Here is a 22,022-nt window from a genome sequence, read left to right as displayed (position 1 = left end):
GACTACTGTACTGACGTTACCATAGACTACTGTACTGACGTTACCATAGGCTACTGTACTGACGTTACCATAGACTACCGTACTGACGTTACCATAGGCTACTGTACTGATGTTACCATAGGCTACTGTACTGACATTACCATAGGCTACTGTACTGACGTTACCATAGGCTACCGTACTGACATTACCATAGGCTACTGTACTGACATTACCATAGGCTACTGTACTGACGTTACCATAGGCTACCGTACTGACGTTACCATAGGCTACTGTACTGACGTTACCATAGGCTACCGTACTGACGTTACCATAGGCTACCGTACTGACGTTACCATAGGCTACTGTACTGACGTTACCATAGGCTACTGTACTGACGTTACCATAGGCTACTGTACTGACGTTACCATAGGCTACCGTACTGACGTTACCATAGGCTACTGTACTGACGTTACCATAGGCTACCGTACTGATGTTACCATAGGCTACTGTACTGACGTTACCATAGGCTACTGTACTGACGTTACCATAGGCTACCGTACTGACGTTACCATAGGCTACTGTACTGACGTTACCATAGGCTACCGTACTGATGTTACCATAGGCTACTGTACTGACGTTACCATAGACTACTGTAGACGTTACCATAGACTACTGTACTGACGTTACCATAGACTACTGTACTGACGTTACCATAGGCTACTGTACTGACGTTACCATAGGCTACTGTACTGACATTACAAGTGGAATTCAGAAGATAGGGAGAGAGATTTTTAATCAGTTAGAGAAGAATGGATTCACTTTTTCAATGCTAGTTAAGGATACTAAAGGCCTAGTTATCACGTTTCACATTGGATTTATTAACTACAAAAAGGTAAGATGTATTTTTTTAATTCTGGTGCATACACAAGCTTGTTAGATAACTAGCTCAAACTTGTTAGCTAGCTAGCTCAAAGGACATTCAATGTTCCTCCATAGAAGCCGCTCCTCATAGGTATAATTCTGTGGACCTAAATTCAGATCATGCATGTCATAACAAGATGCCCAGGACTTCAAGCCTCTTCCTCAACCCTCTGTCGCTCTCTCCGCAATATTTCAGTCGCATCTTACGCCACTTGTTTGTCAACTAGCTTGCCTGCTCTATCCACACTGATTGGTAAAGTCATTTAATGAGCTAAATGTAAACAACTGTTGATTTGAAGGAACAGAAAGGAACGATATAAACCGGTACTTTTTGGGGGTTCGAACCAGTTCAGAACTTTATTTTGCTGGTCGTAACAGCGGAACAGAATGAAAAAAATATGGGTAAACTTTTGGAAATTAATTTCAGTTCCAACTCCTGCTTTCTAGGCATATAGTCCTTCCAGATAGTATCTCACCTACAAAGCAGCTAGACTTTCTAGCCCATTCTAGTCCTTCAGCTAAGCATCTGTTTTTGATAATGTGTGAGTCCTTCATACCCAACCAGCTCAGACATCCCTCAACTCTCTCTAGTCTCTTGTCATTCAATACCTTTTGTTCAAACTTTTTTTGAAAAGTTTAACAGTCCCACTGTTCCACTGTCCAAGTCTTCCCCTCAGGCCACAGCGGCACCTTGACTATAAATTGTTGAAACTTCAAACTTTAACAGTCCCTCTCTTCCCTCAGGGCTCAGACCACGCAGAGTCCATGGTTGGCCATGAGGGCCGTCTGACTCTCCCTCCTCCGGTCCTTCTTCCTCCCCAGCCGGACCCTCCAGCAGACAGCACTGGACCCCAGGAGGGCTAGCCCAGCCGACAGCAGAACCAGCCCCAGCACCGAGATGGTGGAGCCGTGGGAGTTGAACGTGTACGCCACAGCCGTTACCACAATACCGGCGATAAGGACCACCACGCCAAATGGCACGGTGCACCGGTAGCACGACATCTCTGCCCCGCCGGTGGCCGCCGTCAGCTGCACCTCGTTGATTAACGGGACGGTCGTCACAACAACGCTACGGTCCTTCTTGTTGTGGTTGTTGTTGTTGGATTTCTCTGTAGTGACTTTCTCAGAGGTAGATGTGGGCATTTTCATGGCGCTTTTGGGGACTTTCGGTGCATTTTTATTGATAGAGTCATCTGGAATAGAGATTTTGCTGGCTAGGAAAAGGTGGGCCATTTTAACTTTCAGTGGTCAACCTGTCAATCTGTGTGGCCTACAGAGAGAGAAAAATTAATTTTAGTCATATTGAAAACAAAACAGAGAACCCAGATTACACTTTATGAAATAGGACAACTATAAAGGATGTGAACAGAGCACAATTTACTGAATTGAAGCCTGTGCACATTGAAATGAATTGAAGGCCGCCTATAGTGGCCGCCTATAGTGGCAGATTGACAAGGGCGGCATTTTCCAAGCTAAACTGACCAAGACGCACATCCAACAATACATAAAACCTCACATAATTAGAGTGCATTCGGAAAGTATTCAAAACCCTTCCCTTTTTCCACATTTTGTTACGTTACAGACTTATTCTAAAATCGATTACAAAAAATATATTCTCCTCATTAATCTACACACGATACCCCATAATGAGAAAGCAAAAACAGGTTTTTATACATTTTTGCAAAAAATAACAAATAATAATAATATCTTATTAATAACTTAAGTATTCAGACCCTTTGCTATGAGACTCAAAATTAAGCTCAGATGCATCCTGTTTCCATTGATCATCCTTGAGACGATAACTTGATTGGAATTCACTTGATTGGACATTTTTTGGAACGGCACACACATGTCTATATAACGTCCCACAGTTGACAGCTCATGTCAGAGCAAAAACCAAGCCATGAGGTCGAAGGAATTGTCCATAGAGCTCCGAGACAGGATTGTGTCGAGGCACAGATGCCGTAGCACTCGCTTCTGTCATCATGAAGTGCTTTGAGCGACTAGCCAAGGATCATATCACCTCTACCTTACCTGACAACCTAGACCCACTTCAATTTGCGTACCGCCCCAACAGGTCCACAGATAATGCAATCGCCATCCCACTGCACACTGCCCTATCCCTTCTGGACAAGATGAATACCTATGTAAGAATGCTGTTCATTGACTACAGCTCAGCATTCAACATCATAGTACCCTCCAAGCTCATCTTTAAGCTTGAGGCCCTGGGTCTCAACCCCACCCTGTGCAATTGGTTCCTGGACTTCCTGACGGGCCGCCCTCAGGTGGTGAAAGTAGGAAACAATATCTCCACTTCGCTGATCCTTAGCCCCCCCCCTGTACTAGCTGTTCACCCATGACCGTGTGGCCATTCACACCTCCAACGCAATCATCAAGTTTGCAGATGACACAACAGTAGTAGGCTTGATTACCAACAACGACGAGACAGCCTACAGGGAGGAGGTGAGGGCATTCGGAGTGTGATGTCAGGAAAACAATCTCTCACTCAACGTCAACAAAACAAAGGAGATGATTGAGGACTTCAGGAAACAGCAGAGGGTGCTACCTCCTATCCACATCAATGGGACAGTAGTGGAGAAGGTGGAATGTTTTAAGTTCCTCGGCGTACACATCCCAGACAAACTGAAATGGTCCACCCACACAGACAGTGTGGTGAAGAAGGCGCAACAGCGACATCGCCTCTTCAACCTCAGGAAGCTGAAGAAATTTGGCTTGTCACCTAAAACCCTCAAAAACTTTTACAGATGCACAATTGAGAGCATCCTATCGGGCTGTATCACCGCCTGATACGGTAAATGCACCGCCCACAACCGTAGGGCTTTCCAGAGGGTGATGCGGTCTGCACAACGCATCACCGGGGGCAAACTACCTGCCCTCCAGGACAACAACCACCCGAGCCACTGCCTGTTCACCCCGCTACCATCCAGGAGGCGAGGTCAGTACAGGAGCATCAAAGCTGGGACCGAGAGACTGAAAAATATATTCTATCTCAAGGCCATCAGACTGTTAAACAGCCATCACTAACACAGAGAGGCTGCTGCCTACACACAGACTTGAAATCCTTGGCCACTTTAATAAATGTATATATTCTTATTCCATTCCTTTACTTAGATTTATGTGTATTAGGTAGTTGTTGTGGAATTGTTAGATTCATTGTTAGATATTGCTGCACTGTCGGAACTAGTTGCACAAGCATTTCGCTACACTCGCAATAACATCTGCTAACCATGTGTTTGTGACCAATATAATGTGATTTGATCTGGGGCCCAACATTTTTTACCAAAAAATGTATGCAGCATTGAAAGTCCCCAAGAACACAGTGGCCTCCATCATTCTTAAATGGAAGAAGTTTAGAACCACTAAGACTCTTACTAGAGCTGTCTGCCCGGCCAAACTGAGCAACTGGGGGACAAGGGCCTTGGTCAGGGAGGTGACCAAGAACCCAAAGTTCCTCTGTGGAGATGGGAGAACCTTCCAGAAGGACAACCATCTCTGCAGCACTCCACCAATCAGGCCTTTGTGGTAGAGTGGCCAGACGGAAGCCGCTCCTCAGTAAATGGCACATGACAGCCTGCATGGAGTTTGCCAAAAGGCACCTAATGGACTCTCAGACCATGAGAAACAAGATTCTCTGGTCTGATTAAACCAAGATTGAACTCTTTGGCCTGAATGCCAAGTGTCACGTCTGGAGGAAACCTGGCACCGTCCCTACGGTGAAGCATGGTCGTGGCAGCATCATGCTGTGGGGATGTTTTTCAGCGGCAGGGACTGGAAGACTAGTCAGGATCGAGGGGAAGATAAACGGAACAAATTACAGAGAGATCCTTGATGAAAACCTGCTAAAGAGGGCTCAGGACCTCAGACTGGGGCAAAGGTTCACCTTCCAACAGGACAACGACCCTAAGCACACAGCCAAAACAATGCAAGAGTGGCTTCGGGACAAGTCTCTGAATGTCCTTGAGTGGCCCAGCCAGAGCCCGGACTTGAACCCGATCGAACATCTCTGGAGAGACCTGAAAATAACTGTGCAGCGACGCTCCCCATCCAACCTGACAAAGCTTGAGAATGGGAGAAACTCCCCCAAATACAGGTGTGTCAAGCTTGAGAATGGGAGAAACTCCCCAAATACAGGTGTGTCAAGCTTGAGAATGGGAGAAACTCCCCAAATACAGGTGTGTCAAGCTTGAGAATGGGAGAAACTCCCCAAATACAGGTGTGTCAAGCTTGAGAATGGGAGAAACTCCCCAAATACAGGTGTGTCAAGCTTGAGAATGGGAGAAACTCCCCAAATACAGGTGTGTCAAGCTTGTGCCGTCATACCCAGGAACACTCAAGGCTGTAATTGCTGCCAAAGGTGCTTCAACAAAATAATGAGCGAAGGGCCTGAATACTTATATAAATGTATTATTTTTTATATTTTTTTATATAAATGTACACAAATTTCAAAAAAACTGTTTTTGCTTTGTCATTATTGGTATTATGTGTAGATAGATAAGGAAAAATAACAATTTAATCAATATTAGAATAAGGCTGTAACGTAACAAAATGTGGAAAAAGCCAAGGGGTCTGAATACTTTTCGAATGCACTGTATGCCCAAAAAGAATGACAATTTCTCTCACCCAGTAGCATATGGGCTATTTAGGTGAGCGCTGATGCCACCCTGTGATAAGCCGTGCCCACTTTGTCAAAAGCAGGGGTGTGAAATATTTTGCTTGTGCATGCTGAGAGCGCCTCTCCAGAGTGCTGTTGGAGAGACGCACCGCTGTGACGCTCCACCAATGTTCCATCAAAAAATAATCTAACAGAACGAGTATATGGCCTTTTCTGCAGCCTACAGGCTGGAGCGGAGATAAAATGTATGACAATGTCACGAGACAGACACGTTCTACATCATGCACGTTTCTCTGATCAAATAGCCTAATCTAAATGGCTCCCAATCAAATAAAAAATGGCCTTCGATATGAATATGTCATGTTAACAAACAGTACAGGTCATATCCTAAAAACAGAACAGGTCAAAGTAAAAACCCAGACTACTTGCATTGCCCCCCCCCCCTCCCTCTTTTACGCTGTTATTATCTATGCACAAGTCACTTTAATAACTCTACCCACACATGTATATATCACCTCATTTACCTCAACTAACCTGTGCCCCCGCACATTGACTCTGTACCGGTACCCCCTGTATATAGCCTCGCTATTGTTATTTTACTGCTGCTCTTTAATTATTCGTTACTTTATTTCTTTTTTAAGGTATTTTTTCTTAAATCTGCATTGTTGGGGAAGGGCTTGTGAGTATGCATTTCACAGGTCTAAACCTGTTGTATTCGGCGCATGTGACAAATAAAATGTAATTTGATTTGGGTTTCATAAAAACTACTCCACAGATATGTCTCTTTTGCAACTTGTGGATAAAATCTTTACAGTCCTGAACAATAATAAAAGGGAAAGCAAAGTGAAAGGGGGATACCTTGTCAGTTGTCCAATTGAATCTATTCAACTGTGTCTTCCGCGTTTAACCCAAACCCCTCTATACGCTCTTGGCATGTTTTTAGATTTATCCAAACAGTTTGGCACGGTTGATCATGATTGCATTATTATGGTTTTCATGATTATACATATAATTGGTTATATAGTTATGTTTATGATAGAGAACAATTGTTTTATGCAAACATTTGTGCATCTGCAAGGGCCAAGATATTCTGTGGCGTCCCACAGGGTTCCACAGGTTTGGATAATTGGACCTTAGTTATTCCTAATCTATATCACTTAACATTTTCTTTGCTGATGATACCAATTGATTGATTCACTAATTAATGAAGCCAACTCTGAATTTTCTGAATGGTTCCGGATAAACAAATTATCTTTAAATGTAAAAAATAAATAAAAATAATTCATTATTTTCACTAGTAAGAATAAGAAATATTGTAAAAAAAGAGCCAGAATCTCAATTGGTGGTCACATCCACTAGATTCCTTTGTTTTTTAATTGATGAAAAGTTATCCTGGAAAGATCCTATTCAATTTGTCTGCAGCAAAGTGATGAAATCAGTTGGTATCATCAGAAAGATTAGTGGTTTGGTTCATCAGGCTTGCTTCCTAACTCTATACTACAGCAACAACAAAAAATTATATGTATTTTTGTTTTATCACTTGTTTTCTTTGGTGCAAATAAATTAAACTTAAACAGTACAGTAAATAGAAGTTAAGTATAGTTCAGTACAGTACAATAGTACAGCACAGTAGAGTATTAGAGTATAATGTACTGTATTGTACACTACTTTACTCTAATGACCTCTACTCAAGATGTGTTTTCAACTTTAATTCAGAACTGAAAATGAACCTTATAACGGAATGTATTTTAACTACCGGAAAATACGTATTTTCACCTTTCATTCAGATCCTAAAATGAACATAACTTCAATGTCTGGAAAAATATGTATTTTAGATGTCTTTTCAACGTCATTTTGCTTACTGGGACTATTCTAGGTATAGGAGGCCGGGCTTTTTTTTTGTCTCGCCTAGGGCGGCAGAATGGCCAGGTTCTGGCCTGTCTCTGTGCCTATGCATAGCCTATGCCCTGGCAGTAATATTTCCACCGGATGCATCGTTGGCAGTTGAACTTGAGGCCTTTACAATGTGCAACATACCTCAAATTCCCCGGAGAACGGCGGGCAACGTTAGGAGACCTCCGTGAAACCAGAGCCGGTCAATTTCATGAACAGTCTGCTCTAATGATGAAATGGAAGATGTTAGAAGCCATTAAAAATCTATGATGTAGCATATGTCATCAACACTTAACTTCTCTGTCGATGTCCACTGGGATGCGATGCAATATATCGAAGTCTAGGCTCTTGCACGCGCGTTATGGAGATTTTTTTGGGGGGGGGGTCGATAAAAATGAATCTCTATCAACATTTAGATGCCGACTGTTTCCATATTTTACACATAACCCATGCACATATGGTAGTTTCAGGGATATGATATTCAATAACTGTGAATGTCACCATTAAAGTAACATAAATCAGTTAAACTTACTGTATTCTGGAGCTCTTTTCATTCTCTGACGTTCTCGAGTGCGTCTTTGGAGTAACGGAATGCAACCGTCAGCCTGTTCACTCTCATCTCGTTCTTGAAGTTGTCTGTCATGTCATCCGTTCGTTTTTTGACCATTATTAGTTCGTTTTTTTTCTCCAAATACAGATATAATATACGATTCTCCTGTTTACCTATCACACGAGCGCATGGAAATGTGTTATATGCGCAGAGGTTTTCCCAGAATTAGATATATTATATAGCCTAGGACCGTTTATTTCACTCACTTCTAATCTCTCTATACGGTGGGTGTCCATGTACCGTGCAGGCAGCGGATGTTCTAAACGAGCGCAGTAATGTCTAGAAAGCTGTGTCTCTTTTCCATGATCTGGTCTACAACGTCTTGGAGAATCATGCGGGGGGATATCAATAGCTAAAGAGGGGAGTGGCTGTGAGACACGACTCTCCTCTCCCCCTCACCTAGTAAACGAGCAAGGAAACTTTTAACCCTTCCCACTCGGGAAGACAGGGACACAGTTGAACTGATAAGACTGCTAAGTCTATTATTATTGATTTCAAAATATACAGCAAACGCAATTTCAATGTGTTAATAACCCATAGCATCACATATAATTATGTATTTAAACAACAAGTACGTTCCTCTTCATTGTTTTACCAGTAGCGTATATCACAAAACAAGAACAATTTAATAATGTCTACTGTTGTGATATCATCTGTTGTCTCATCTATGTTGTTCCTTTCTACTTGTGTTTCAATGTATCAAGACTCACCCATGGCACTGCCTATGCTTTATATGCAAACTAAGGTATGGCCTTTACACTATGTTTGTATAATGGCTGGTAACCCTAGCATGTAATGGTTCTGTGTGTGTGTGTGTGTGTGTGTGTGTGTGTGTGTGTGTGTGTGTGTGTGTGTGTGTGTGTGTGTGTGTGTGTGTGTGTGTGTGTGTGTGTGTGTCTGTGTCTGTGTATGTTTAAGTAATGGCTTGGTATTATTTTAACCCCTTGTTTCGGGGTCTGGTTGTTTAAGTAATGGCTTGGTATTATTTTAACCTCTTGTTTCAGGGTCTGGTTGTTTAAGTAATGTCTTGGTATTATTTTAACCCCTTGTTTCAGGGTCTGGTTGTTTAAGTAATGGCTTGGTATTATTTTAACCCCTTGTTTCGGGGTCTGGTTCTTTAAGTAATGTCTTGGTATTATTTTAACCCCTTGTTTCGGGGTCTGGTTCTTTAAGTAATGTCTTGGTATTATTTTAACCCCTTGTTTCGGGGTCTGGTTCTTGTTCACATGGGGAGTAGTCCTGACTGCTTTCCTTCCTGGACTCAATGCTTTCCTAACTGACACTCAATATTTCCACACAGGGATGCAACAAACTCTTACTCTCCATTGTTGCACAATGCCACTGCACCATTGCTTCACTGACTTACTGTATAAATGTCAAGTAAAGGTTGCAACGTCAGTGATTTGCCTGCAGTTACAATCATTTGTAGGTGACTAATGCACTGTGGAAGAAAATAGCATTTAGTCATTGCCGTGTCACTCTGACTCTGAATTCCCATATATATATATTTTTTTACATTTACACAAATGATTGATAAAGTTACAGTTATAAACATTGTGAGCCAGAGTAAGCCTATTTCTTGACTAAAGCACTTTCTGTTGGATACTCTCAAATGAGGATTCTTTAAATCAAAATGACAACACGCTATTTTCTTCCACTTTGCATTAGTCACTTACAAATGACTGCAACAATATCAAACCATTCCTTAAACACACACACACAATGCAGGTATGCACACGCACACACAGGCTGGCTTCCTACTGTTCCCACCATTATCCCCCAGAGAATTGTCAGAGAAAAGTGAGCAAAAGGCCATACCAGACTGCTTTACCCTTTATCCACAAACCTAACCTTCTGTGGTGTACCTCAAAATCCGTGTCCTCATACAAATGACCTGTTTTTAATGATGGTGTTTCTCTGATCTGCAGAGCGTGAGAATAATGATCCAGCTTGGCTTTGACATCTGCAGAGAGTTAGTCAGGTTCAACAGTCTGTTGGTGTGTTTATTGTCTTTACCCTGCTGCACAGGAGGGTGATTAGGGATAACAGGCTCGTGGTAATGACTGGAGCGGAATCGGTGGAATGGTATCAAACACATCAAACACATGGTTTCCAGTTGTTTGACGCCATACTATTTGCATTGTTTCCGGCCATTATTATGAGTCGTTGTCCCCTCAGCAACCTCCACTGCGCCTTACTGTCTGTCTATAGTCCATTTAGAGCAGGATACTCAAGTCTAAGAATACATCCCAAATGGCACCCTATTCCTTATATAGTGCACTACTTTAAACCAAAGCTCTATGGGTCCTGGTCAAAAGTAGTGCACTACTTTGGGAATAGGGATGGAACCTAAATCAAAATGAAACATGATCCCTGCATCTCCGCAGTGGTCTAATGACTGTTGTAAAGAATGTGAATGTGTTTAGGTGTAGATGATTAGTCAGACAGGAACACAGTGGGAGTCATGGACTCTGTATGCAATGGCATACCATTTCCTATATAGTGCACTATTTTTGACCAGGGCACATATGTCTCAAAGGTAGTGCACTATGTAGGGGAATAGGCTGCCTTTTGGGATGATATGGGGTTGTGTGAATGATTTTGGCTTATTGTTGAATCATACATTGTGTTTGTGTTTGTATTGTAATGTCTGAGCTCCAACCAGGCACATCTGTGATATTCTAAACAGACCCAGGACCTGCCTGTGGAGATAGGACCATCAGGGCCCAGTGGGGGGTCAACTCTCCCCACAGACCCAGGACCTGCCTGTGGAGATCAGACCATCAGGGCCCAGTGGGGGGCAACTCTCCCCACAGAGTTCAGGCCCTGCCTGGGGTCCAGTCACATAGAGGGCCCCCTACACTCTCCTTTGATCCAGGGCAGAAGTCCCACTGCTGGGGTCTCTCCCCTACAGCCTGGCTCTGTTATGGGCCCTGAGAGAGGCAGAGGCAGCCTTTCTGGGGCTGTGGTTCCTTTTGGAGGATGATGCAAGCCCATGTAGCTGGACAACATCGGCCTATAGTATATCAATGTGGATCTGCACGTATTGAGGTTAGAGGTTGGTCCACTTATTCTCCTCTCAGGGGTTCAGATTACCAGATATTTCCTCCAAGATGTCCAAAAGATAAACAATTTACAAACAAGAACTGAAGTGCTGTATGGTTCCTCCACGTGAACATTGCAGCAGCTGCTTGTATTGACAGTGAACATATTGAGCAATTTGTAGGAAGTTTACCAATATTCAGTTAATTTGAATGATCTTCTGGGTATTAGCTCAGAGAGAGTTCTCATAAAGCCATAACAACAAGCTGCCCTGAATCCAGTTAACAGTATATCGATAAGAACAGGCAGACGGAGGTCCTCAGGGATTTTATTTACTCGACTCGAGAATTTCCCAAAAGGATTGTTCTAATTTGAAGTGGAGTGCAGATCTCGAAACCCATAGACCTGAGATTGGATGTTAAATGCATGCACACAGGGGGTATCCCAAATGCCACTCTATTCTGTACAGAGTGCACTACTTTTGACCAGAGCCCATAATATCATGCCATTTGGGACTAAGCTGGGATGTTAAATGAATGCACACAGATTGATTTTCCTTCCCTGTCTAGTGTAGAGATGTGGGGGAGCTACCAACTAGAGGGATGTACGCTATATCCTTCCATCATCACCGTTCATTTATCAGTGGAGTAGGAGGGATGTATCTTCATACCACAGCAGCTCACTAAGATCACTGGAGTGCTTATCTTAATATATTGTTAAATACATAAGGCTGTTATGGAGATAAATGTACCGTCTATCATTAAAAAAAAAAAAGCTGTAACTCTGCATGTGTTTTAGAAGTATTGTAACTGTTATCCAGTCCTGTTATAGGATTGCATTCACTTTCAAGTTGTAAACATTTAAAGGAACAGCTTTTTGTTGTTGTGTTGCTGTGTTTTTATTATATTGATGAAATAGTCACGTGACCGCTCTAATAATGGAAATATAGTGCATGTCCTCAAAGATGGAAGGCAGGCGGGGAGATCAGGTGGGACCATTCTAGCCAATGAGAGGGCAGATACACGTGTGAACAGGCACAACTCTGATATACAGTTGTTGTTTTTCTCAAAATGGCCGAAATGCCACGTGTGTCCACTATTATGAGTGCATTCGTAACAACCGAACCATTGCAAAACTTCTATTCGATCAAATAAGCCTCATGTAGCAAATTAGCAATTCAATTTTTTGTTGACCAAATTTGACACTCTATCATTGACCTCCATACCAAAATGCCTCACTTCATGGTCTTATTTTCGTAGTAAGATTTTGGGCAGTGTAAACCCTCTCGCTTTGTCTCTTCCTCTCTGTTCATATACAGTCAATGGAAGAGCCACCCCTTAAGCAGACCGGAACTGTGACCATTTTTCAATTGTAAACAGCCTGAATGGGACATCTTCATATATCCACCATCTTTGGCACAGCTGTGAATGACTGTGAACTAAGATTTACGTTTGGAAAGCGGTTTATTTATTAACATTTACACAGTGGCTATCCGGAACTTTTGACTAAGTTAGCTACAATATACAAGGACCATGTTATAGAGATAAATGTGATGTCTATCGTGTCAGCAAACCTGTAATACTGAACGTGTTTCAGAAGTCTCCAAATTTTTCCAATCCTGTTATAAATTAGGTTTGCATTCATTTTCTGCAAACTTCTTTCCAAAGGTAAGTTGTAAATGTTTCAAGGAACAGTTTTTGCCTGATATAAATGTTAGGTAAACGTTTTTGCCTGATACTAATGTTAGGTAAACGTTTTTGCCTGATATAAATGTTAGGTAAACGTTTTTGCCCCATAGAAATGTTAGGTAAACGTTTTTGCCTGATATAAATGTTAGGTAAATGTTTTTGCCTGATACTAATGTTAGGTAAATGTTTTTGCCTGATATAAATGTTAGGTAAATGTTTTTGCCTGATACTAATATTAGGTAAATGTTTTTGCCTGATACTAATGTTAGGTAAATGTTTTTGCCTGATACTAATGTTAGGTAAATGTTTTTGCCTGATACTAATGTTAGGTAAATGTTTTTGCCTGATACTAATGTTAGGTAAATGTTTTTGCCTGATACTAATGTTAGGTAAATGTTTTTGCCTGATACTAATGTTAGGTAAATGTTTTTGCCTGATACTAATGTTAGGTAAATGTTTTTGCCTGATACTAATGTTAGGTAAACGTTTTTGCCTCTTTTCCCTATATAGTCAGTGCACTACTTTTGACCTGGGCCTATCTGATCTAGTCAAATATAGTGCACTATATAAGGAAAAGGTTGCCATTTGGGATACACTCAGTGGTCTGGGTAGGGGTCTACCTCCGTTCACTGGCTTCTCTTTGGCACAGTAACCTTTGACCCTGAACTCATTCCTGTCTGTTCTCCGGGACTGCCGGTCATGGTATATTTAGGCAGGAAATTAGGTAATCCCTGGTTACTGTGGAGGAATCCCAATGGAAACAGTGAATTACAGGGATGTTTCCTCCACTGTCTTCACTTCAGAGTTCTGAGGCTCACCAGTGAAATCGGAGCTACTCCCTATAACTTTCCCTCTTTTTTCCCTTTTCGTCTCACTTTCCATTCCTCCCTCTTTTTCATCCTCTGCCTTGGACCTTGACTCTCTGTCTCTATTCAATCCTTAATTTACACCTACAGGAACCTCATATGTCTCCCTCTCCCTTCCCCCCTTTCTCTCTGTCATTCTCTTATCCTGTGCCTCTCTCTCTCTCTTATCCTCTACCCCTCTTCCTCTCTTTCTCTCTCTCATCCTCTCTTATCCTCTCTCTCTCTCGCGCTCTCTCTCTCTCTCTATATATATATACACACACACATCTCTCTTATCCTCTTCCTCCCACCCCCCTCCTCCCCTTTCATCAGGTCATTGGAGTGACTTATTGAATATGGTGTGACCTGTTTAAGAACGGGAGCATCTAACAGATGTTTCCTGGACACATACAGATCATACAGTCAGCGTTAGGGTCAATACCATTTCAATTCATTCAATTCAGGATGGGAGCTCTGCCTTCTGCCTGTATCAACTGGGTACTATGAGTACAGTGCCTACAGTGGATCATTGCTTATACAACTAACAGTATGTTGTGCTACAGTATGTTTTTACACACACACACACACACACACACACACACACACACACACACACACACACACACACACACACACACACACACACACACACACACACACACACACACACACACACACACACAGAGGTGCGGCGCACCATTGAACTGTAGGCACTGTACTCATAGTACCCAGTTGATACAGGCAGAAGGCAGAGCAGAGGTGCGGCGCACCATTGGCCCAGCATCATCCGGGTTTGGCAGGGGTAGGTCGTCATTGTAAATAAGAATTTGAACTGACTTGCCTGGTTAAATAAAGGTTAAATCTTTAAAAATAATAATTTTGATTTTTAAATGGCTATAGCACTCTCTACTGGTCTTAGTGGGAATTAACACTAATGTCAGCCATATGGAGCCAAAAAAGCGGGGAAAAAAGTGAGAGAGAAAAATAACTGTATGATATTATATAAAACATCTGCCATTCCGAGAATATAATATTTCCCTAATGTGTTCGTCGTACTGAGTCTAAAAGCTCTGGCCAAACCGTGTCTGTGCCAAATGACATCCTATTCCCTAGCTATATACTGTAGCGCATTACATTTGACCAGAGGCCTATGGGCCCTTGCACTATAGCCTAAAGGCCTTTATTTTTTCCCATTAATAGGGTACAATTTGGGATGCACACCCTGAAATGAAATCCCTGAAATTAATCTTATTGAATGATGAATGTGTTTATATATATCCCAACACCACCACTGGGGCCATCCACACGCAAACACACCACCACTGGGGCCATCCACACGCAAACACACCACTACCACCACTGGGGCCATCCACACGCAAACACACCACTACCACCACTGGGGCCATCCACACGCAAACACACCACCACTGTTACCACTGGGGCCATCCACACGCAAACACACCACCACTGGGGCCATCCACACGCAAACACACCACTACCACCACTGGGGCAATCCACACGCAAACACACCACCACTGTTACCACTGGGGCCATCCACACGCAAACACACCACCACTGGGGCCATCCACACGCAAACACACCACTACCACCACTGGGGCAATCCACACACAAACACACCACTACCACCACTGGGGCCATCCACACGCAAACACACCACCACTGGGGCCATCCACACGCAAACACACCACTACCACCACTGGGGCCATCCACACGCAAACACACCACTACCACCACTGGGGCCATCCACACGCAAACACACCACCACTGTTACCACTGGGCCATCCACACGCAAACACACCACACCACCACTGGGGCCATCCACACGCAAACACACCACTACCACCACTGTTACGTGTCTCGTGTACACCAGATATACCGGACAACCCTGTAGGTCTATGTATTCTGATGTAGGCAGATTGTTTGTTTTTGGACAGTCTATATGGCAACCCTGGTTTTTATTTGCAAGTCAACTTTCCTTTTAAGGGCAATGATGAAGTTACAACATCTGCAATGTCATAGATAGCATGAGATAGATAAGGCCTTCCACTGAGTAGGTTTACATGCACACTAATAATTCGATAACAAACTGACTATGGCAGTAGGCAGATTATTCAATAGTCATGTAAATACCTTACTCTGCTTATCTTAATAGGACATCATGCCAAAATTGAATTAAGCGTAGGCCGATTAAAACACCTGTGGCCTCATTTAAAACCGTAAATGTTCCACTAAATATCTGTGTGTGCTATTTCTGAAAAGACTGCGCACCCACAAAATTTGGCTCACGCCATACATACGCATGTTTCCCGTTATAAATCAGACCTGTCTAAAACTTTGAGCACGTGAACCAGCATTATAACTCCGCCTGAATAACTCCCATCATTCATTCATCTTTTAATGTGACAATAACGCCCATCACTCATTCATCTTTTAATGTGACAATAACGTCCATCACTCATTCATCTTTTAATGTGACAATAACGCCCTTCACTCATTCATCTTTTAATGTGACAATAACGCCCATCACTCATTCATCTTTTAATTTGACAATAACGCCCATCACTCATTCATCTTTTAATGTGACAATAACGCCCTTCACTCATTCATCTTTTAATGTGACAATAACGCCCTTCACTCATTCATCTTTTAATGTAACAATAACGCCCATCATTCATTCATATTTTAATGTGACAATAACGCCCATCATTCATTCATCTTTTAATGTGACAATAACGCCCATCATTCATTCATATTTTAATGTGACAATAACGCCCATCACTCATTCATATTTTAATGTGACAATAACGCCCATCACTCATTCATCTTTTAATGTGACAATAACGCCCATCACTCATTCATCTTTTAATGTGACAATAACGCCCATCATTCATTCATCTTTTAATGTGACAATAACGCCCATCATTCATTCATATTTTAATGTGACAATAACGCCCTTCACTCATTCATCTTTTAATGTGACAATAACGCCCTTCACTCATTCATCTTTTACTGTGACAATAACGCCCATCACTCATTCATCTTTTAATGTGACAATAACGCCCTTCACTCATTCATCTTTTAATGTGACAATAACGCCCATCACTCATTCATCTTTTAATGTGACAATAACGCCCTTCACTCATTCATCTTTTAATGTGACAATAACGCCCATCACTCAAAAAATGTAAAACCACAGTAGGGCCTAGGCCAATTTACAGTGGTAGCCTACACACTTCAGTGCAAAATATCAACTATCTGTTCAGCTGTTAAATTCGAATGTATGTTATAAACCTCCCTTTCCTATGCATATAGCAAAAACTTGAAATTATAATAGCCTATCTTACAGGCCCAATTAAATGAGAAATGCGCATGGTAATTTGTTGTATGGTTACTTTGGGAATATGAATTTATCATGGCCAGAAAAGATGCAATGTTAATGAAATATGTATTATGTTCATAAATATTGTCTAGGCAACTCGAGAAATGTGACATCACGGTATTCAGAAGTAGCCTACAAACATCAGCGTTCTACCATTAAACTGAGCTTCGATCACATAGAGCAAAAATATTTTTAATACCGGTAGCTTATCTATTACTACTGTGAAGTGGGTCCAATTAAATGAGCGATTTCGCAATTTGAAACCATCAGTCAGAAAAGGTGCGGAATTTATTCTGCTATGATTACGGAAATTAAATAAACAATCGGGAATAGATTTGTAATTGTTTTAGAAATCAAGGATCAAATAAATCGATTTTCGCTATTCTCACTAAAAGCAAATGATTGCATCATGTTATATTTAGTTACCTGTTTTGTTGTTCTGAAAAAGTCTTCATGTATTCCCCATTTGCACAAGGCCATTTTTGCCTTCTTGCAATACAATACTTTAACCACTAGAAACTGTGCATAAGCATGGTCTAAAGTTTGCTGGAGGATAAACACATTCCAGCCGAGAGAGCCTCACTCTTTAGCGCGAGTGATGTCGGAACAACTAAATGTTTGAGAAGTAGTTTTCACATAGAAACTTTATATGTCCAAACCCAGAGTCAAATATTATTCCAGAAAATAACATCGTCGCTGTGGTAGATTGGCGATTTTCAGCAAATGATAAGAGTGCCACCAGGTAGCCTGATTTCAGATGTGTCCATGTACACAGATTTTTAGGGATATTGTCCTTCTTGCAAAACATGTAAACTGTTTTTTATTTATATATTTTCTTAATCAAGGGCACCACTTCGGTTTAAGATGTGGGAGGGTCAGAACCTTGCGGTGATCTGGGGGTCTTCCCCCAGATCTTTTTGTGTGCAACCCATAGCAAATGTCTTGCATTTCTACACAATTTAACATGACCCATGGCCCTTCTAACCAGTTTATTTTAGAAGAGCAAAACGGAGCAGAAAGGGTCACAGTCATCAAGCTAGGTAAGAGATAATTAAACATGTTTAAGTGACTGATAAAAGACTGAACTAGAGCAAAATAATTCAATCATCAATATTGTGTTGCTAAGTACAAATGCTTCACTTTTGGTTTTTATGAATTCCTCTAATATAAAACGTCAAACTTAGTCAGACAATATTTCAAGTTTCTATGACTACATAGTAAAAGGATATCTTCACTTTCAGACTCTTTTGTCATTTACCCAGAATGTAATCTATGGGGCCAGGAGAGAGACATCCATGGTTCCGATTTGTTTCAAAAGCAACTCCCGACTTGAGTGAACTAGCCAAAAGAACTATTGGAGTGATAGCAAGCACATGATTTTCAAAAGTTGTGGTCAAATCACCTCGAAGTAACTTCAAAGCAAGTCTATGAGTTGATTTTTCATGCAATTATGAACACGGTGAGAGCTATACTGTAGTTTCATACCCTCAGCATTTGATCAAATGATGTGCTCAGAACAGGAGTTAGATAAGACTTTATCGGAAGGAGTTCTTGGCCGATTCATGGGATGACATTGGTCTATCAGGTTTCACAAGCACCTTTATTAGGGCTCTGATTGATAATCACTTTTTAGGGATGGTGAAAGCCAGAGTCAGATGTGGCAGACCATTACAATGCTGAAGTACAGTGCATTCCTCTGAAAACAAAGCGTTTTTTCTGCATTATATGAATGCCTTATTAACATACATTTGCTTTAAGATAGTGATAATGTCACAGTTTAGTGTGAACCCCTTTTCATTCCATCCAACACAGGATGGAATGTTCTCCAGCACACGACCAACACAGAAGACCAGGACAGGTAAGTATGCTCAAGGTAAGTTTTATTTTAAATTCATGGGTTAAAATCAATCAGACCCCTTTTCCCCACCTCTCACAGCAGACTGTTCGATTTCACAGACACCCCTCTCCCCCCCAGGTAAATATCAGGCATGCAAAAGTGACACACTGAATTATTCTGATATGGCACTGCAAAAATATGGTAAAAGGCACTACAATCTCACTCTGATACTGCGAAGACATGAGCACTTGCATAGGTGCACAAGCCCCATGGGGAGACATTCTCAACTCACAGCCCCGAACACCACAAAACACAGGCCTTTTAAAGGAAATTACAGCCAATCCCCTACTACCTGTCTGATTAGCTAAATCGCTGCAGGTGCGTCTGATCACACCAGCCCCACCACCCACTTATCTACCAATCCATCTTGTGACAATAGCATATTTAAACAATAAGGCATGAGGGGGTGTGGTATAGGGCCAATATACCACGGCTAAGGGCTGTTCTTACGCACAACGCATCGCAGAGTGCCTGGACACAGCCCTTAGCCGTGGTATATTGGCCATTTACCACAAACCCCTGAGGTGCCTTATTGCTATTATAAACTGGCTACCAACGTAATTAGAGCAGTAAAAATAAATGTTTTGTCATACCCGTGGTACACGGTCTGATATACCACAGCTTTCAGCCAATCAGCATTCAGGGAAATAACCACCAAGACACTTGGGGGTATCCGAAACAAATGTGTACAAATTATTTTATGAAACATTTGAATCTGCCCTTATAAATGCAAATATATATCAAATCAGGCAATGCCAAATGTCAGTCTAAATTATCTATGCTTTGAAGTGATTGAAATGCATCGGACAATTATTGGAAAGTTTTCTGTATTTTTGGGGACTGCCCAGGTGAACTTCTGGATAGTCCTGCATCAAACATTTAAGCACATGACACATACAGTGAATCATGCATGTAATGTTATTAGATGCACATCAAAACCCATCATTTTATATATAAAATATCAGAGGGAATCAAAAGGCAGACATTTCGTGGAACAATCCACTTACTGTCATTATTCATGGGGAAACAGCTCTGGTCTTGATCAGTTATGGATGTATAATTATCATCTTCACTCTTTTTCATTTTCTGTAAAAAACTGAATAAAGGTAAATAGTAAACAAACTGTAGTAATAAATATAGTGAGAGAAAGTTCGAACTACATTTTGACAGGCTTCTTAGCTAGTTAATTTTGGTCAATGCATTTTGCACTCATTCTCCTGTCTTATTTGTAACATATTAATGCTTTCTCTCCTGTGAGCTAACGTTCTTAGCTAACTAGATAGCTAGGTAGCGAACGTTAGTTAACCCATACTACAGTTAGTTAGCAAACCAACCAGCTTCACACCTAACTAGCTAGCTAGCATTTGCAGGTACCCAGAGAGTAACGTTTTTAAAAAAATCATATTTTATTTCACCTTTATTTAACCAGGTAGGCTAGTTGAGAACAAGTTCTCATTTACAACTGTGACCTGGCCAAGATAAAGCAAAGCAGTTCGACAGATACAACAACACAGAGTTACACATGGAATAAACAAACATACAGTCAATAATACAGTAGAAAAAGTCTATACACAGTGTGTGCAAATGAGGTTGGATAAGGGAGGTAAGGCAATAAATAGGCCATGGTGGCAAAGTAATTACAATATAGCAATTAAACACTGGAATGGTAGATGTGCAGAAGATGAATGTGCAAGTAGAGATACTGGGGTGCAAAGGAGCAAGATAAATAAATAAATACAGTATGGGGATGAGGTAGTTGGATGGGCTATTTACAGATGGGCTATGTACAGGTGCAGTGATCTGTGAGCTGCTCTGACAGCTGGTGCTTAAAGCTAGTGAGGGAGATATGAGTCTCCAGCTAGTCATGTTAGACTCGTTGATGTTAGACTCTAGCTAGCTAATATTTAACATTGTCCTGTCAAAAAAATAAAATACTCCACACCCGTTACCAGAAAACATAGCTCACCGTAGTTAGCTAGACCGATACAGTAAGCTAGTTTACAGTTAATACAACCATCAAATCTGTTAGCCCTGCTTTCCCGCCTTGTACTATCTAGCTAACAACTAAGTTAGTGTTAACGTTAGCTAGCATGCAAGTATCCAGGCAGAGTTGCTAACGTTAGCCTAGAGAAAATAATAGTTTGCGGCATTAACAGAAACTGATAATTAATATAACAACCTTATCAAATTACAATAGTTTTCAGAAATGTTGACGCTTACAATTATCCGCCTACTTGTGTTACCGTCTTGAGGAACATATGGCGGCTGAATGACTTGCTCGTTCTGCCTCCCAAGTTTTGAGGCATGACGGTTATAAATTGTAATACATTATGTTGTGAAATTGTACACTAATGATTTGAAATGACAGGTAATTTTCAGTCATTCTGTCTATATCAGAACATCTAACCACCTATTCGGGGAAAAAAAGATTTTAAATCAATATATTTTTATTATATTGTGTATATCAAAAAACGAATCAAATGTATACTATATGCAATATTGTATTCGTGTATCTCATGCATTTCAATGATGTCAGAGTCGTGTGTATAGGTGGCAGGGAAGTCAGGTGCAGGAGAATCAAACTGAGTGTAATGGAGTTATTTAATAACAATGAACGAAACATACTCCAAACACTAAATGTAACAAATAACAAAAATGTGTACGAAATAACAAAAATGTGTACGAGGACCCGTCGCACACCAATGCAAAAAAATAAAATATATATATATATATATATATATATATATATATATATATATATATATATACAACACTAACATACAAACAATCTCTGACAAAGACATGAGGGGAAACAGAGGATTAAATACACAACAGGTAATGAATGGGATTGAAACCAGGTGTGTAGGAAGACAAGACAAAACCAATGGAAAATGAAAAATGGATCAATGATGGCTAGAAGACCGGTGACGTCGACCGCCGAGCACCGCCCGAACAAGGAGAGGCTTCGACTTCGGTAGAAGTCGTGACAAATGAGTACAAGCTGATCAGCCTGACCTTCGGCCTTATTTAGACCAAAACGGACGGACTAAATACAGGCCAGTTTTTGAGAAGACAATTTTAGGGGAAATAAAGTCCAAGACGGACAGACCTGAT

The 22,022-nt window shown here is 41.2% G+C and overlaps 1 protein-coding gene across 1 annotated transcript; it reads right to left on the bottom strand.

The window, feature by feature from the left end:
• Positions 1-1,238: 1,238 nt before the first annotated feature.
• LOC120029954 (transmembrane protein 100-like) lies at positions 1,239-8,332 on the bottom strand. Its single transcript, XM_038975263.1, has 3 exons — positions 7,959-8,332; positions 7,571-7,651; positions 1,239-2,170 (listed from the first exon to the last, which is right to left on the bottom strand). Exon 3 carries the CDS (start codon positions 2,131-2,133, stop codon positions 1,648-1,650), a length of 486 nt encoding a protein of 161 aa, XP_038831191.1. The 5' UTR covers positions 2,134-2,170; positions 7,571-7,651; positions 7,959-8,332; the 3' UTR covers positions 1,239-1,647.
• Between the last annotated feature and the right edge of the window lie 13,690 nt (positions 8,333-22,022).

This window comes from Salvelinus namaycush, chromosome 35 (genome assembly GCF_016432855.1).
Source record: "Salvelinus namaycush isolate Seneca chromosome 35, SaNama_1.0, whole genome shotgun sequence".
NCBI lineage: Eukaryota > Metazoa > Chordata > Actinopteri > Salmoniformes > Salmonidae > Salvelinus > Salvelinus namaycush.
Note: the sequence above shows the minus strand (reverse complement) of the source record. Positions and strands in the feature narration are given on the sequence as shown.

Coding starts and splice junctions, on each gene's coding strand:
- LOC120029954 (XM_038975263.1), bottom strand. CDS start 2,133: ATGGCCCACCTTTTCCTAGCCAGCAAAATCTCTATTCCAGATGACTCT.